This window comes from Calcarisporiella thermophila (assembly GCF_041956535.1).
Source record: "Calcarisporiella thermophila strain CBS 279.70 unplaced genomic scaffold VTP21scaffold_48, whole genome shotgun sequence".
NCBI classification, from domain to species: domain Eukaryota; kingdom Fungi; phylum Calcarisporiellomycota; class Calcarisporiellomycetes; order Calcarisporiellales; family Calcarisporiellaceae; genus Calcarisporiella; species Calcarisporiella thermophila.
In genome coordinates this window covers 1-14,840 of record NW_027192238.1, presented here as the reverse complement: position 1 = coordinate 14,840, position 14,840 = coordinate 1, and the positions used below count along the sequence as shown (strand labels likewise).

General features: G+C 39.2%; 6 protein-coding genes and 2 non-coding genes across 8 annotated transcripts; 4 read left to right on the top strand and 4 right to left on the bottom strand.

The window, feature by feature from the left end:
- Positions 1 to 96: 96 nt before the first annotated feature.
- On the top strand, positions 97 to 181 carry VTP21DRAFT_t386. The gene has a single exon. It is a non-coding gene; the product is annotated as a tRNA-Tyr (tRNA).
- Positions 182 to 904: 723 nt separating this feature from the next.
- On the bottom strand, positions 905 to 2,889 carry VTP21DRAFT_9071 (uncharacterized protein; the record flags this gene model as incomplete). The annotated part of the gene is made up of 11 exons (XM_069399989.1): positions 905 to 1,031; positions 1,105 to 1,191; positions 1,257 to 1,324; positions 1,403 to 1,572; positions 1,638 to 1,758; positions 1,819 to 1,931; positions 2,001 to 2,087; positions 2,148 to 2,357; positions 2,420 to 2,550; positions 2,615 to 2,744; positions 2,814 to 2,889. 11 exons carry the CDS (start codon positions 2,887 to 2,889, stop codon positions 905 to 907), a joined length of 1,320 nt encoding a protein of 439 aa, XP_069245534.1.
- A 378-nt stretch (positions 2,890 to 3,267) lies between these two features.
- On the bottom strand, positions 3,268 to 4,647 carry VTP21DRAFT_9070 (uncharacterized protein; the record flags this gene model as incomplete). Its single annotated transcript, XM_069399988.1, has 8 exons — positions 3,268 to 3,333; positions 3,390 to 3,484; positions 3,571 to 3,624; positions 3,690 to 3,799; positions 3,883 to 3,961; positions 4,020 to 4,316; positions 4,411 to 4,453; positions 4,540 to 4,647. The coding sequence occupies 8 exons, from the start codon at positions 4,645 to 4,647 to the stop codon at positions 3,268 to 3,270; spliced, it is 852 nt and encodes a 283-aa protein (XP_069245533.1).
- Positions 4,648 to 5,678: 1,031 nt separating this feature from the next.
- Positions 5,679 to 7,608, top strand: VTP21DRAFT_9069 (uncharacterized protein; the record flags this gene model as incomplete). The annotated part of the gene is made up of 5 exons (XM_069399986.1): positions 5,679 to 5,774; positions 5,916 to 6,045; positions 6,114 to 6,199; positions 6,274 to 6,410; positions 6,513 to 7,608. 5 exons carry the CDS (start codon positions 5,679 to 5,681, stop codon positions 7,606 to 7,608), a joined length of 1,545 nt encoding a protein of 514 aa, XP_069245532.1.
- A 293-nt stretch (positions 7,609 to 7,901) lies between these two features.
- VTP21DRAFT_9068 (uncharacterized protein) lies at positions 7,902 to 9,023 on the bottom strand (the record flags this gene model as incomplete). Its single annotated transcript, XM_069399985.1, has 6 exons — positions 7,902 to 7,934; positions 7,996 to 8,200; positions 8,268 to 8,432; positions 8,501 to 8,544; positions 8,609 to 8,871; positions 8,945 to 9,023. The coding sequence occupies 6 exons, from the start codon at positions 9,021 to 9,023 to the stop codon at positions 7,902 to 7,904; spliced, it is 789 nt and encodes a 262-aa protein (XP_069245531.1).
- A 48-nt stretch (positions 9,024 to 9,071) lies between these two features.
- VTP21DRAFT_t378 lies at positions 9,072 to 9,143 on the bottom strand. The gene has a single exon. It is a non-coding gene; the product is annotated as a tRNA-His (tRNA).
- Positions 9,144 to 10,066: 923 nt separating this feature from the next.
- Positions 10,067 to 10,865, top strand: VTP21DRAFT_9067 (uncharacterized protein; the record flags this gene model as incomplete). The annotated part of the gene is made up of 2 exons (XM_069399984.1): positions 10,067 to 10,366; positions 10,404 to 10,865. The coding sequence occupies 2 exons, from the start codon at positions 10,067 to 10,069 to the stop codon at positions 10,863 to 10,865; spliced, it is 762 nt and encodes a 253-aa protein (XP_069245530.1).
- A 1,423-nt stretch (positions 10,866 to 12,288) lies between these two features.
- On the top strand, positions 12,289 to 12,979 carry VTP21DRAFT_9066 (uncharacterized protein; the record flags this gene model as incomplete). Its single annotated transcript, XM_069399983.1, has 2 exons — positions 12,289 to 12,427; positions 12,501 to 12,979. 2 exons carry the CDS (start codon positions 12,289 to 12,291, stop codon positions 12,977 to 12,979), a joined length of 618 nt encoding a protein of 205 aa, XP_069245529.1.
- Positions 12,980 to 14,840: the final 1,861 nt, after the last annotated feature.

The following is a 14,840-nucleotide window of genomic DNA, read 5'->3' as shown; positions in this document are numbered from 1 at the left end:
CATCGGCATCCCACCAAGGATAAGCGGGATACGTACATTATCTCAACACCTCCCAATATTCCACACAACAAGCATACGAAAAAAAATATCTGATATCCGGCTATAGCTCAGCTGGTAGAGCGGAAGACTGTAGTGATCCATAGCAATCTTTAGGTCCCTGGTTCGAATCCGGGTGGCCGGATTATATTTTTCAATATATTTTGTTACTATTAACTGTTAATAGTATTATAGCTTAAAATCAAACATAACAGCTACTGATACCTAGTACTGTGCAAAGGTTAACCTATCGAAGGAACATCTAGGGTCACGCAAAGGCAAACGCTCATGAACGAACTGAAAAGTCAGATTGTACGTGCTCTCTTCCTTGACGCCCGCTACGAACTCTGCAATGGTCTTTTTCTCTAGAATCCACAGGAAGCGTGGTCATGACTTATTTAACTCGTGCATGTAACTCCTTAAGTTGCTGAGTTGTATTTTTTTTTTTTCGTATATACAAAGTAATTCGAACTCTCTTAATGAAAGTTCAAAAGTAAAACCGAGAAACACACATGAAAAGGTCTCTCAGATAAGACTTGAAGCTAATTAGCAGGATATGACAGGTTTAGTAGTTGGATCGGGTGCCTTGATCCTTGATTATTTTTTATAACAAAATATCATTGAGGTTGCCAGAAAAGATATAAAAAATGCAGAGTTCACGTTAAGTATTCAGGAAAATTTTAACAGTATAAATAACAATTTTTTTCACTGAAAACAAACCTTTATAAAACATCCATATAGATCAACTTGGGTATAGAGTTGTATCCATAGTATAGCAAAAAAAATTTTTTTTTCTATTATAATTGGAATATATAAAAGTATTAGCGAATGATTCCAGTTTTATTTGCTTTAATTCTTCATGACATGGTTATATAAGGTCCATTAAAGATAGGCGCGAGGATTGATGTTGCACCGGTTCCTCAATTGCCTCTCGTTGAAAATGAGCGAGTTGTTGTGATATTATAGTAAACGAAGGAGATGTTGGAAGAAGATTCCTATTGGATAGAAGCGGAAAGAAAATCGATCTATATGACAAAATATATATTGGAGGTTGGGAAAATATATCACCTTCGTTTTGATTCCAATATCTTCACAATTGATTCTGCCAATGAATCATACTTGTACGTTGATATGATATTTTCTAGTTGAGTAATGCTACAGAATATACTGAAATTGATAACCAGATTTGCGCCAAAGTATAAATATAAGAGATATCTTACGTGCTATTGAAGAGGTTAGCATCTTGTGGAAGCTGGTCGCAGTATTTACTAAGGTTTTGTAAGCATGTCTGGCAGAAAATCAATAGGAAATATTATATCGGAGAGCCTGCAAAATAAAGAATCTTGCCATTAAAAATGGCACTTACTTGGAGATATTCGGGTCGAATGATAGGTATGTCAGTTTGTTCTATTGAATTCATATAACTTCTGGCTCGCGAAATTGCTAAGTCGATATCTTCCTGACGTTTTGCAAAGGGCCATGCCGATCCCACCTCTGTAATTTCAAGGCCCTGCGGTAACATCTTCAAGATAAGATCTGATGATATATAACTCATGGAGAAAACGAGTATTGCTTAAGTATTCTAAATTATCTACACAAACCTAAACAGTTCGCATCCGGAAATGGCATAATAATGCCTTGCTGGCGTTGACTCTCCACCAAAACAATCATATTTTTCCGGGCATTGAGCATATCATTTATTAAGTTATATACATGATTTGCCTGTTATGATTAAAGCGTTATGAGCGATCTCTCTAAGTGAATAATCTGGAATAGCTATACTTTTGGAGAATTGCAAGGATCATTAGTTAGCCGATATTCAGTAGTGGATGGAAGCATCTTTAAATTTGCTCCCTCCATGAAGCCGGCCAGTGTAATAGTATCGGGAAAAAATGCTACAAAATGTTGAGATTAAATTAGTTTCAAAATATAACTGATGCATTATAAAGGGCCTTTCAATTTACCTGCTTCATATTCAACGTCAAAAAATGGCAAAGTCAGTACATGGGTCTCCAATGCGCCTAGAATAATACGCGAAATATTTGCTTTATCTATAACTATCGTTATTCTCACAATTCACACTACCCCGTTTTTAAAACCCAAATACGTACAATATTTAATGATCCCTTCGACACAGGCAGTAACTCCAGAGGGGGGCAAAGGAATCTCACGTAATAGCCAGCAACTTCCACGTGGTGAAAGATTCCAGAAATAAGATTTTGCCTTATGTTTCAAAACAAAATTACATTCTCCACTGTCAGTTAACGAAAATGTAACAATATGAACGTAGCTGAAATTCATATAGGACAGAGAGAGCTGCTCTATTGAATATAAAAAAATATGTCATCAAAGTCATATTGATAAATTTGGGAATAGCTCATACCAGCTGAAAGTGAAATCGAAGTAAATGCAATTAGTTGGCATTTCTTAGCTGACCCAATCGAACGCTTTGCTAACTCGGTAATTTGTTCGAGGACTGTAGGAAAATCTTGAGAGCTATTATTACCACTTCTACTAATTTTTAAAAAGACATTGTTTCATTGACATTCGAACTAAATGCAAGAATTTGCCATGTTACATTTGTCGATATATCGCGTTGCAGATTTGTGCGTGATTGCATGTGAAATCAACAAGCAGCTCTGGTACAAGTGCAGCTAAACCCACGGGCTCATTTCGTTTTCTTAATTTTTCCAATAAATGCACAGAAACTAAATGAATTAAGAGAGTTTATATAAATATGAGAGAAAAATAATTGGCAAGCTAACAGGACGACGAACTTTTTTGCGAAACTTTTAGTTGATCCAAAGTGAACCCCCTATCAAAGAGAATAAATGTTCCGTGTGCAAATGTCATAAATAAGAATCGCAAATATTCAAGGAGAAATTAAGTCATTAACAATTTCAAAAGATTCATATACGAAAATTTGTACTGTTCTTAATGAATTTTGAACTTAGGGTTAGGAAGAAATTGAGACCCCATTAGGATGTAAAAGCCACTAGTCCTCATACATCAAGCCTGCATTGGATGAAAATATATGAAAAGAGAAGCTCACTAAGCCACTTTCATTACCCTTCTTAAAATTGATTATATCTAAAGAATTTTCATTCCCACTTCTCTTATATTTTGAAATTCAGGACTAAAAAATTTTGAATTTCCTTAGAGAAAGATTACAAAAAAAAAACCTTTGAAAAGCTCAATAAATAAAAAGTATACAATTCATTCCTTTCCTAATTACAACCCGTCAGATATTTGACGCTCCAAGATCTCGTGCCGAATATTATATGCTTGATTGATGATCTTCCATAAAATAATATATAAGACCAAGTAAATAAAAATTGCTACTTCATAAATACCTGATCAATTTCTAGGGTGGGTAGCCGTAATAATAATGTTCGAATTTCCGACTGCTCCAACTCCTCGAGGTGTTCCTTACTATGCTTAAGAAGTGCTATATACAGGTAGGTCAAAAAATATAAAAGAGCCAACGATTATCGATTAGAATATTCAGATAGAAACGAAAAAAAAAGGCCATACCCAAGCAAACATAAGGATGAAAATCAAGGAAGTCAGGGGTAGAAAAATAGGTGTCTTAATAATAAAAAAGGATTAAAATTCATCGAGAAAATAAAATAGAATATAAACTTAGAATCAACCCCATAGCCGAAGAAGGTTTTCCATTTGAAGCTCTCTGGAAAGTAAATATTGTAGCCAGGATGTTACCCACTCGTTCAGATCGACCTCCTCTTCTTCGAAATAACTATATCTAAAGACAGATATTCATTCATATATGCAAATATGTGAAGTAATAAAGCGTAACAGATTATAGTTCCTCAAAATGTCACTTACAGGTCGGGAATGGTTGACCGAAATAGTGTTACAAAGTTGGCTACTCGTTCGTTGATAGAATGTGCAGCAGAATAATCATCTATAAAACAATTATTGTTTATCGATATTTTAAACTTCTAATTTAGTAAAACACGTACTCAGTATGTGCATGAGCTTTTCAAAACAATAGTATATCTCAGATTCCTTCTGCAGCGTTAATACGAATGGTCCACATAAGGATATGAGTGCGGGTGAGTAGTCAATATGTCGGTTATGATTTATATACGCGCAAATGACTCGCTCAAAAATAGTGCTCATCTCCTTGGTCATAGGTAAGTTTAGTCGCCGCTGGTAACGACTTACTTCTCCTCTTACACGTTTAGTTATCTCGTGATTTTCTTTATCGATTTGCTGGTATTCTTCTGATTTTGCTTTAATGTGGGAGAGCTCTTTCGCTGTAAGAATGTGAAGGAGTGGAGGGGAAAAAAAGAATATTAAAAAAAAAAAATCAGAATGGTGGAAGATCAAAGATGACAAGAAGCAATTTACAGCGGTCGGCCTCCTCGACTCCGAGCAGGAACTTCCAAACATCCTAAGAATGAATGTTTAGAACATATGCTGCATGGACGATGGATAATTGGTGTAAAATTATTCAGGATCCCAATCTTGAAGCTTTACCCTTCGAACTTCTGCCGGTATTCCATGACGAGCACTATCTCGCAGTTTCTCGATATCAACATAGACCTCCGAGCTAAGAGTTTCTTTAAACTCACTCAACGCCGCCATTACGACTGTTATGGATATAGTTTAAGTAAAGAGAAAATAGCAAAAGAAAGTTTAGGATTTAAATTATTGTCTACGTCAGCAATCCGTTGACAGATGATTTTCGATGCAGGTTTCTGCAGCAGAATGTCACTGTTTGTGGCTTGAAATCCAAATGCAGACTTAAATACTCTATTCTTGCTGGTAGTTTCAATGGTTTTGCTGATGAGAAAAAGAAGCCCATCATGGAACTAGTGGATGTAAATGCTCTACTTGTTTGCCTCCTTTACATTTTTATAAAAATAATCGAAACACTTGTCGGTCAAGTATAGGTAAAGCAATTGGCCATACTTCCATATGCCACCCTTAAATGCAAATGAGTTTTCGTTGTTTTTAGAATTTGAAGACTAATCTCGAGTCATTGTAGTCCAGAAATCATAGCATCGATAAATTTACGTGTAGAGTAGCATGTATTACATTACATTGGAAATTTTATTTTATACATTTGCTTACAAAGAAAAGAAACAACCTGGTCACTATTCCTTTCAGGCTACATCCAGAAATTCTCACTCTAGCAGGGGAAGCTTTTTCAATTCTGTGCAGGCTCAATTAACTTCACATGTAGGATGTTAGATCTATACCAAAGAAAATGTGGCAATCAGTATACATATCTAAACAAATCATTCCAATCGTCAAGCTGATTTCATAATAGTTTAATGCGATGCTGAGTTTATCATATTCACAAAATGGTTAAACTTTATTTCAATAGCTTGGTCTCAATATTTAATGAAAAATCCACCTATGTATTAGTTACTACAGTTACCTTCAGCCATACTATCCAAGAGCAATAGAGGACAATCAATAAATATAATGGTCTCTACAGAGACATTAGTAATGAGGGTTGTGAGAAAAAACCCAATAGTCACACTGAAATTTCAAATTCAATTTACTAATTGCACTGTAAACAAAGAAAATTGAAGTTCAGCTGCCGAAGTGGACATTTTTCTTTTCACTTTCTCCTATTGCTATTTCAAAGGTCCAAGCAGAAAAAAACTATGTGCGGTATCGAAGCACTCCTGCTCGCTGATCCCGAAGGTGCTGTATGCCCCGAGCTTTTTGAAGGTCTATCCATTCTGCAACACCGCGGTCAGGTATATATTCAATATTCTCTCTTCATAAAGATCATACTCCTCTTAAATTCAAATCTTCTCTCCCATTCTTCCTAATGTTAACCCAAGGCCTTCTATATTTTATATTAATTAATATGTTCTAATTTGCAATGTCAACCTTAGGATGCTGCTGGTATCGTTACTTGCGGTTACAAAGGCCGTTTGTACCAGTGCAAAGGCAACGGCATGGTCCGCGATGTTTTCGATGAGAAACAATTGCTACGACTTATTGGCAGCATGGGAGTTGGTCATGGTAATAAAATTTATTGGAAGTCAATTTGAATTGTATTGATTCACCCAAATTATTCATACATTTTTTAGTGAGATATCCGACCGCGGGTACCTCATCCCTCTCAGAAGCGCAACCTTTTTATGTGAACAGTCCCTATGGCATCGTGCTTGCACATGTAAATCAACCTCTATATCTCTCCGCTTCTCTCCTCTCATACTAACTCCAATACGATACCTTTATTTTTACCAGAACGGAAACCTCATTAATGCTAGTGAACTTAAGAACTTCCTAGATATGGAGGCTCATCGACATATCAATACTGATTCTGATTCGGAGCTGCTATTAAATATTTTTGCCAACAATCTACAGAAAACAGGCAAATTTAGGTAAATATTTAATATTTTATTTATTACACTTGCTGCTTTATTTTTTTGTTTTATCCACCATCCATCTTGAGAATTTTATAACTCACTTATGATTGAAAATAGAATTAATGAAGAGGATATTTTCATGGCCATCAAGAATCTCTTCCAGCAATGTAAGGGCGGTTATGCATGCGTCGCTATGATTGCTGGCTTTGGCATCATCGGCTTCCGTGATCCTAATGGCATCAGGCCAATCGGGTTTGGACGACGTACTTCAAGCAAGGGCACTGACTACATGTTTTCATCTGAGAGTGTAGTGCTGGATGCACTAGGCTTTTCCGGATTTGAGGATGTGAATCCGGGCGAAGCAATCATCATTACTCGGCAACAGCTGAGCCGGCGCCAGCTGGTTGAGCCTCAAAGCTACTCACCATGCATTTTCGAGTACGTTTACTTTGCAAGACCCGACAGTATAATGGACGGAATCTCGGTGTACCAGTCGCGACTGTCTATGGGTGAGGCTCTTGCAACCAAGGTTGCCGCATCACTGGGTGACAAATTGAGTGAGTTGGACGTTGTGATTCCGGTGCCCGACACAAGTCGTGTTGCTGCTCTCCAGCTGTCCCACAAGCTAGGGATTCCATACAGAGAAGGATTCATCAAAAATCGGTATGTGGGGCGTACTTTCATCATGCCAGGTCAACACTTGCGCAGAAAAAATGTTCGGAGAAAATTGAATGCTATGGCTCTAGAATTTTCTGGGAAAAATGTGCTGCTCGTCGACGATTCAGTAGTACGTGGCACTACTTCCCAGCAAATCATCCAGATGGCACGAGAAGCTGGCGCAAAAAAGGTCTACATTGCCTCGTGCGCTCCTGCCATTCGCTTTCCCAACGTCTACGGCATCGATATGCCCTCCCGCATGGAGCTTGTTGCGTACAACCGCAATGATGACGAAATAGCTCACGAGATCGGCGCCGACCAAATCATCTTCCAAGACTTATCTGATTTAATTGAGGCTTGCCGGAAGTTGAATCCTTCTCTGAAACAGTTCGACTGCTCGGTGTTTGATGGCAATTACGTGACGGGAGGGGTGACGATGGAATATCTTACGGGGCTTGAACAGACACGAAACGACTCTGCCAAGACGAAAGTAAATGCAGCAGATGTGGACGCGCCTGAAACAATTGGGCTGTACAATAGTTTCTACGCTAAATGAGGAGGAGAAAATCGGCGACGACAATGAGGGTGGGAATGTTGAATGCTTTATATATATCGTGGAGTCATATTCTCTTATTTTTGCCTCTTTTAGATTGAGATGTATATTTATATATGTTCTAGACTTCAGTAATGAAACCAGCTCTTACCTTTCGTTTCTTTTTTTTTCCTCTTCTCTCTCTTTTCATTTTATTATATGGCCTTTTTTCAAATGAAATCAAATAAAAGGCGAATGCTAATCTTAAAAAAATGACAAAATGCAAGTGGTCCATGGGTATAGTTTTTGGGACAGAGTCAGGACTGCTGCACGCCCACAAACTGGATGAGCTAGAAGCGAAATAAGGAATTAGTTGATATGGGAGAAGAAAGGGTACCAAACCCAAGTTACCTCCTCGACTATAGTAATAACACTGTCGTCCGCTAGCTCTTGCACCTTCATTGCTTCTGTTATTTGAGTTTCTGCCAGATCGAGGTATCTGCCTGCTGCATTTACAACCAATTCCCAGCTAACCATTGAAAGCGCCTGTTTGAGAGCAGGGCACTGTTGAATATGCTCACTCTTATCTTCTTCCCAAGTTTTCTCCATTTTTTTTCTAATACAAACGCGCTACTATAATTAATAGAATATACCCAAAAGTAGATGAGGAGGGAGTATTCTACCTGCGTTTCCGTATTTTATTTTTCCTTGACATCACTAAGAACTCTTCAACGTTGCCTATTAACTCAACAAGCTGTGTTCGTGGAGTCGCGATGTACTGCAATTGAAGATGAGGAGCCGTAGATAATATTTTGAGCGGAAAATGACGATTAATAATGGTAAGGCAGCTAAAAGAGGAATTAAAAAGACATTAAAGGGCAGAGCCGAAATTGCCAAGTCAGCATAGAGGTCCTACTTTGCAGGATCAAAAGGGCTAGTTAATAGCTCACGCAAAACTCTCTAAAAGGTTGAAAACGCTATTATAAAATGAAGGGAAGGAAATCAAATAGAAGAAAAATATTACTTCACGCTTGAAGGCAACGAATATGTTCTCAAATCTCATTATCATTGATTTATCTTCTTCACAGCCCTCCGCATTCGAGACCGCTCTCGTTGCATTAACACACTCTCTTCTTATCCGCTCCAGGCTATCAAGCATATTAATCATAGTATCTATTTCAGTGGTAAATAATGCTCCAGATTGAAGAGCTTCTCGCAGAGTGTATATGAGGATGCAAGCAGATGGCGTAGATTCTGGACTATGCTCCTCTATATATATAATGAGCTCTACAATAAGAGAAACAAATTATATTAATTCGACATTCAAAAAAACCAAATTGACTGAGGGCAGCATCGTTACCATCGAGAGCTTCACGTAAGTTATGAATCTCCTTACGTCGTAAATAAATCTGGTCGAAAATCCGGATTGCCAATGCCATGTCATAGAGATAATTGCGACACAGAGAAAAAAAATTAAAAATCATTATTGCCGTTGCCCGGAATCGAACCGGGATCATCACGGCCACAACGTGATGTACTAACCATTATACTACAACGGCTTGGGTGGCTTTGTTGAGGGAATATCGGTATTTCATACAGACAGTCATAACTGCGCCACTATAAGCCAAAAAAAACTTCTTTTCTTCTTTAACTTTATGCACAATTAGTTTTTGTTACCTTAATAATCTTTCGGCAAATTACTAGCGCTTTGAAAATTTTATGCAAGTTTGTTCTGTTTTGTTAAACTAGTTGTTTAACCAGTTTGTCTATTCAGTTCGTTTAACCAGTTTGTTTAATCGGTTCGTTCTATTTAGTTTAATTTTGTTATAAAAGAAGAGATACAAGCGTGAGTGAACGGGGAGGCAGATTAGTTTTTTTTATATTGAGTAATAGTCTTGAAATTTATTGTCTTATTCTTTTTTTAAGAAAATCTTTCATTTGTTTTCTTTACGTACAAATATTCACGATAAACCCCAAAACCCACGTAACAGCTTGTTTTCAAATTATATCATATTGTAGACAGAGTTTGGAAAACCAGTCACATGAATTTTTCATTGTGGGCCTTATGAAAGCAAAGAAGTAGCATTCGATTTCGAGGAAGATAAGAACACTTAATCCGACATTTCCAAGCACGGAACTCTTTAATTATATCCCATGTTCTTCTAGTACTCAATAAGCCTGTCCGAAAGCACATCTCACATTTGTAATATATATTAAATAAACCACAGGACCCAAGTTCCCGCGTCCTTAGAGGAAAAAAAAATTCATTGTGGGCCCTTTATTCCCCCCTTTCTTTTTTTCATTGTAATAATTAAACTCTTGTAAGCTACGGAAACTAATAAAAGTCTCCGCTGATTGATCAAAAAAATTTTTTTCATTGTGGGCGACATTATCCTTTCCGACGTGGACATCGACTTGGAAGGCCGTGTCCTAAAATGTATGGCACTTTCTCCTCTCCTCCCCTACCCGATCACCCTTATAAATGTATACGCCCCCATCCGCAGAGCCGGACACTCAGGCTTTCTATGACACATTTCCAGCCTCACTGGAAGCACACCGGTTAATAATGGGAGGCGACTTCAACACACATCTTGATCCAGCAATTGACCGCACACCACCAGCTCCTAACTCCCAAAACCGCAGAGGCTCCTCACATAGACTTCGGATGATCACGTCTGCGGCCTTCCTCACGGACGTCCACAGGCACTTTTCCTCCAAAGGCGACCAGTTCACGTACTCACACAGAAGCTCTCTAATGAGATCGCGACTGGATCTATTCTGGGTCAGCACAGCACTCATATCAAAAACAACGGATGTAGCTCTACTGGATCCCCCCGGATCTTCATATGACCATCACTCTCCTTAATCTAATAGGGAAATATGCACCGGAAGGATATGGTACAGCCACCTTTGCTACCGCATTCCCCATGTCCAAACTCAAACGCAAGGGTGGGTTCTGGTTTAACATGCTCCAAATGTGGCGCACGCTCGGAGGTAGTCCGGTGGCATCACCAAAATGGACGGCGACCGAGATCTTGTCGCTACCTCTCTACAGATGCCCTTTAATCATAGAAATAGATGGGATCCGACAGATTGAGGAGCCAAAACCTCCAACACCGCCGTACCTACTTAACGAGATACTAACTTTCGTCCGCTGGGGCAGAAAAATCGAGTGCAGATCGCTTCATAAACAAGCACTTTTTGAAGTGAATAGTGGAAGACAACCGGAAATGGAACGTGGACTCGGGAAAGGAACCTTCCTTTACCAAGGATGTGTCTGAAAATACCTCACCGAGTCCCCTTTCGCCTCCTCTTCCTTCTCCTCTGTCTTGAGCTTTTCCACATTGCTCGCTCCTTTGAATCCAATGCCGAGAGAAAAGAAACCAACTAGATGCATAATTTTTTTACGTTAATCATTTACTGTAATTCCGATATATTACATTGTATGGACCTATCCTCCACTTTCAATATACCACTTTGATGGAAAAATGAAAATTTCGCGGGAAGGATGGTGTATGGTTCGCGGCCAAAAGAAAAAAAATGGAGGGCGTATTAGTCCACCCCATGGATGCTGAATGTTATGACGAGGGCTCTAATCACGCTTTTCCCACCGGCATTCGCTTCGAGGTTGTGATTGTTGACCACTTACCGATTAGCGCTCTCATTAAGATGATCAATAAAGCTTGAGTCTTTATTTACATTAATTATGGATATGAGTAATGCGTTTATTATTATACGCCAACATATCAATCACTACGACTACGAATCAAAAGTACATAACCATGGAACACGTCGATTTCCCGTAGTGTTCATCTTCTCCTTACCTAACTGCTTGCAATGTTCGAGATCTATTGATCATAATAAAGTTACATGATTGATGAAAGGCAAAATTGCTTGCACCATCAACTTGAACAAGAGATTCACCGCATCACTTCATGTAAAGCTATCTAAAAGGAAGCTTGGAAGGTTTGGAATTCTCCTCCAAATGAACTAAAGCTTAGAATTCTTCGACGAAGCTCCCTACAGCATAAATCAGTCATAGCAATTATCGTCCAAGCCTTTGATCCGACTTTTAACCACAACAGATGCCAATCGGAAGGGATTGATACCATAGAACGCGCCTTCTTCGAAAGTGCGAGATTCAGCACCGCGAGAAAACGCAATGGAAAAATCCCACAAATCGCTATGATATTGCCTTCAGATATCGCTTCTATTCGATCGACGGATGCAAGCTTGGATTTTTTCAATAATTGAAAAAATCGGGTTCTTATTCTTATACTAACTCTTATTCGAAAGTTTCTTTCGCCTATATAATATACTTAAATAAACCAAAGGACCCAAGTACTTTCGTCCAAAAGGAAAAAAGGGGGCACCTCCAATATCATATAGAGGAGACCATGGGAGAGAGCTGAATTGATACGAGCATGAAAGCGACGTGAGCACTAAAAGTTCTGGAGCCGTTGTTTCACCCAAGGTGTAATTGGGAAATTCATTGAGGTTCTCACACAACCGGATAAGAGTATTGTGCAATTCAGCCCAGTGGCTTAGAAACTCATGCGCTAGGAGACTGTGTTCCAAAAGGAGGAGATTTTTCTCGGGCAAGCACTAATATAAAATTAGGCTGCCTGAAATCGAGGAAGCTTCACTTCATCCTAGATCTAAACACTATATTCTCGTTTTACTGTCTACTACCACACAGGAAAAATGGTCAAAATATTTGTTGTTTACTATTCCCTGTACGGCCACGTCCGCACCTTGGCCCACGCCGAAGCTGAGGGGGTTAGAAAGATTCCCGGAGTCGAGGTCGAGGTTTATCAGATTCCGGAAACGCTCCCCCAAGAAGGTAATGCAGACTAATCGATGCTCGATGATAAAAACCAACCCAATTATTCATTGCTTGCCCTTTTTCGCTATAGTCCTTGAAAAGATGCATGCTCCCCCCAAGTCGGATGACCCCATCCTCACCCCCGATAAGCTGGCGGAAGCCGACGGGATTCTCTTTGGTGTTCCCACCCGTTACGGTAATAAGAGTGCTCAGTGGCAATCGTTCATCGATTCAACTGGTCAGCTCTGGGCAAAGGGTGCCCTTGATGGGAAATTCGCCGGCACGTTCTTCTCAACGAGCTCGCAGCACGGTGGGCAAGAGACCACCGCTCTCACCTTCCTAACCACCTTGGTCCACCACGGCATCATCTACGTGCCCCTCGGTTATAAGCATGCTTACAAGAACCTCACGACAATCGATGAAATTACCGGAGGGTCTCCCTATGGTGCCGGTACAATTACCACGCCGACTGGAGCCCGCTTGCCGTCTGAAAACGAGCTCGAAACGGCGCGCATCCAAGGCCAAAGATTTGCGAAGATTGTGTCTCAAATCGTACGCGGAAGAGAGTAGAGCTTCTCTTATATGTACTATATTTTTTAACTGCATTTCTCATAACGATGTGCTGAAAGTTGGGTTGTACCTCATATACACATGAATATTCCTTAAGTCAAAGCAAAATATTAAAGTGGCGATCTGCCTTGAAAATAAATCCTCTTAAAATACGAATTTAGTTTAAGATGTCTATGCTAAGAAAAACTTCAAATAACCAAAATTATAGGCTGGTTAGAGTTGAATAAGTCTAACTTTTTACCACACTCGACTCAGTACACTGGCAAATATAATTTATGGGGACCATGTTGTATTCCGGTTTGACAATGTCCAAGCTTCTTACAATACTATCACCAGTCGTGCTAGGTAGGATATCGGGGGTGTCCTGGGAACTGGCAAAAGCACGAAAGTGGTGATACCTCAAATACTCTAGAGCATGTGGTGCATCTAAAGTGCGGCGATAGGAGAAACAGTTGAAGCTGCGTTGGGACAATACAATATCTTTTTCTAATTTTTATTGTAACAGAAACTTGTGAAATCTTTTATTATTTCTTATTGTTCATTATTACTTTGTTGCTACTCTACATAGATTATTGAGCGTAACGAACGTTTTGTCCGGAATATATTTTACGCCATTTACAATGAAATGCTCCGTTCTGATTTCCTCGACTGGGGCATATTGTTCGAAGTAATGGTGTATATGCTCCAAAATGGTTTCTTCTAGCTACATTAAGAGGTTGAGTAGATTGACAGTCAAGAGGCTGTGGTGATCGTCGTAGCCTTTATAGAGAGGTATTTGTCCGTCCTCAAGGGAGAATCCTTTTTGATGATATTATTCACCAAGAATTTGGGGCTGAAGGCAAATTCCGCTCCTTCTATCCTGTCTAGGATCGGCATCCACAAGCATCGGCTTTATAGTGGCCCAAGATTCGTGAAACGCACTCCATCACAGAGTTGGCTAATTCCTTTTATGTAGAATCGAATTGCGTTTACGGAGTTGGATCTCGTGAAAATCTCCGCCATGTTGCATTCTGAATTCACGCCATTTCGCTTCCATGAAATCGAGACTGACTTGGAAACTGCAGCTGCATAAGATACATTACTTGGTGGTGTATGGACGGGTGTTTCCGTTTGAAGGGGGGGAAGACTTCAAAATATTGGGGAATGTTCGTTTCTTTTTTGAATTAGTCTTTGAAACTAAGCCTCCACTTTTGCTGCGCCACATATTGGTTCTAATTATATGCATAACAATTTCCAACATTCCTGTTACGAGGATATTGGTTTTTGGTACAGAGAAGTCACGTAAGCAGTCACTCTGGGATTCGGGGAGTGAGGTGGCGGTCTTTAATGTAGGCCGGTTCACCCGACGACATCACATGACGAGGGATAAGATTATATAGTGCTATGTTATTGATCTTTTGTTGTTTTCTTGTGATCGTTTGTTTTGAAAAGATGCATTTTTAGTTTATCCTTGGGAACATCTATTTTGAGTCATTTTTCTGATTTCCTATCTTTACTTAAATCCATCCATTTTGTCTTGTTGTTCCTCACCAATCTCTTATTTTTCTCTTTTAAGGTGAGGATACACTGGTTATATTATTCTATTAGTATTATTATTAAAACCAATCTCTTATTTTTTTTTTTGATCAATCAACGGAGACTTTTATTAGTTTCCGTAGCTTACAAGAGTTTAATGATTACAATGAAATAAGAAAAGGGGGGAATAAAGGGTAAATTAGATGTATATAGTGATCGGGTATTTGGTGAAAGGTATGAAGTAAAGAGGAGGGGAGGAGGGAAAGAGCGGATTGGGAGAGAGGAAGGGTTGCTTCGTCACTCCAGTTTTAGTCTTGCTCTATCCGAACTTTCTATTACCGCTCCG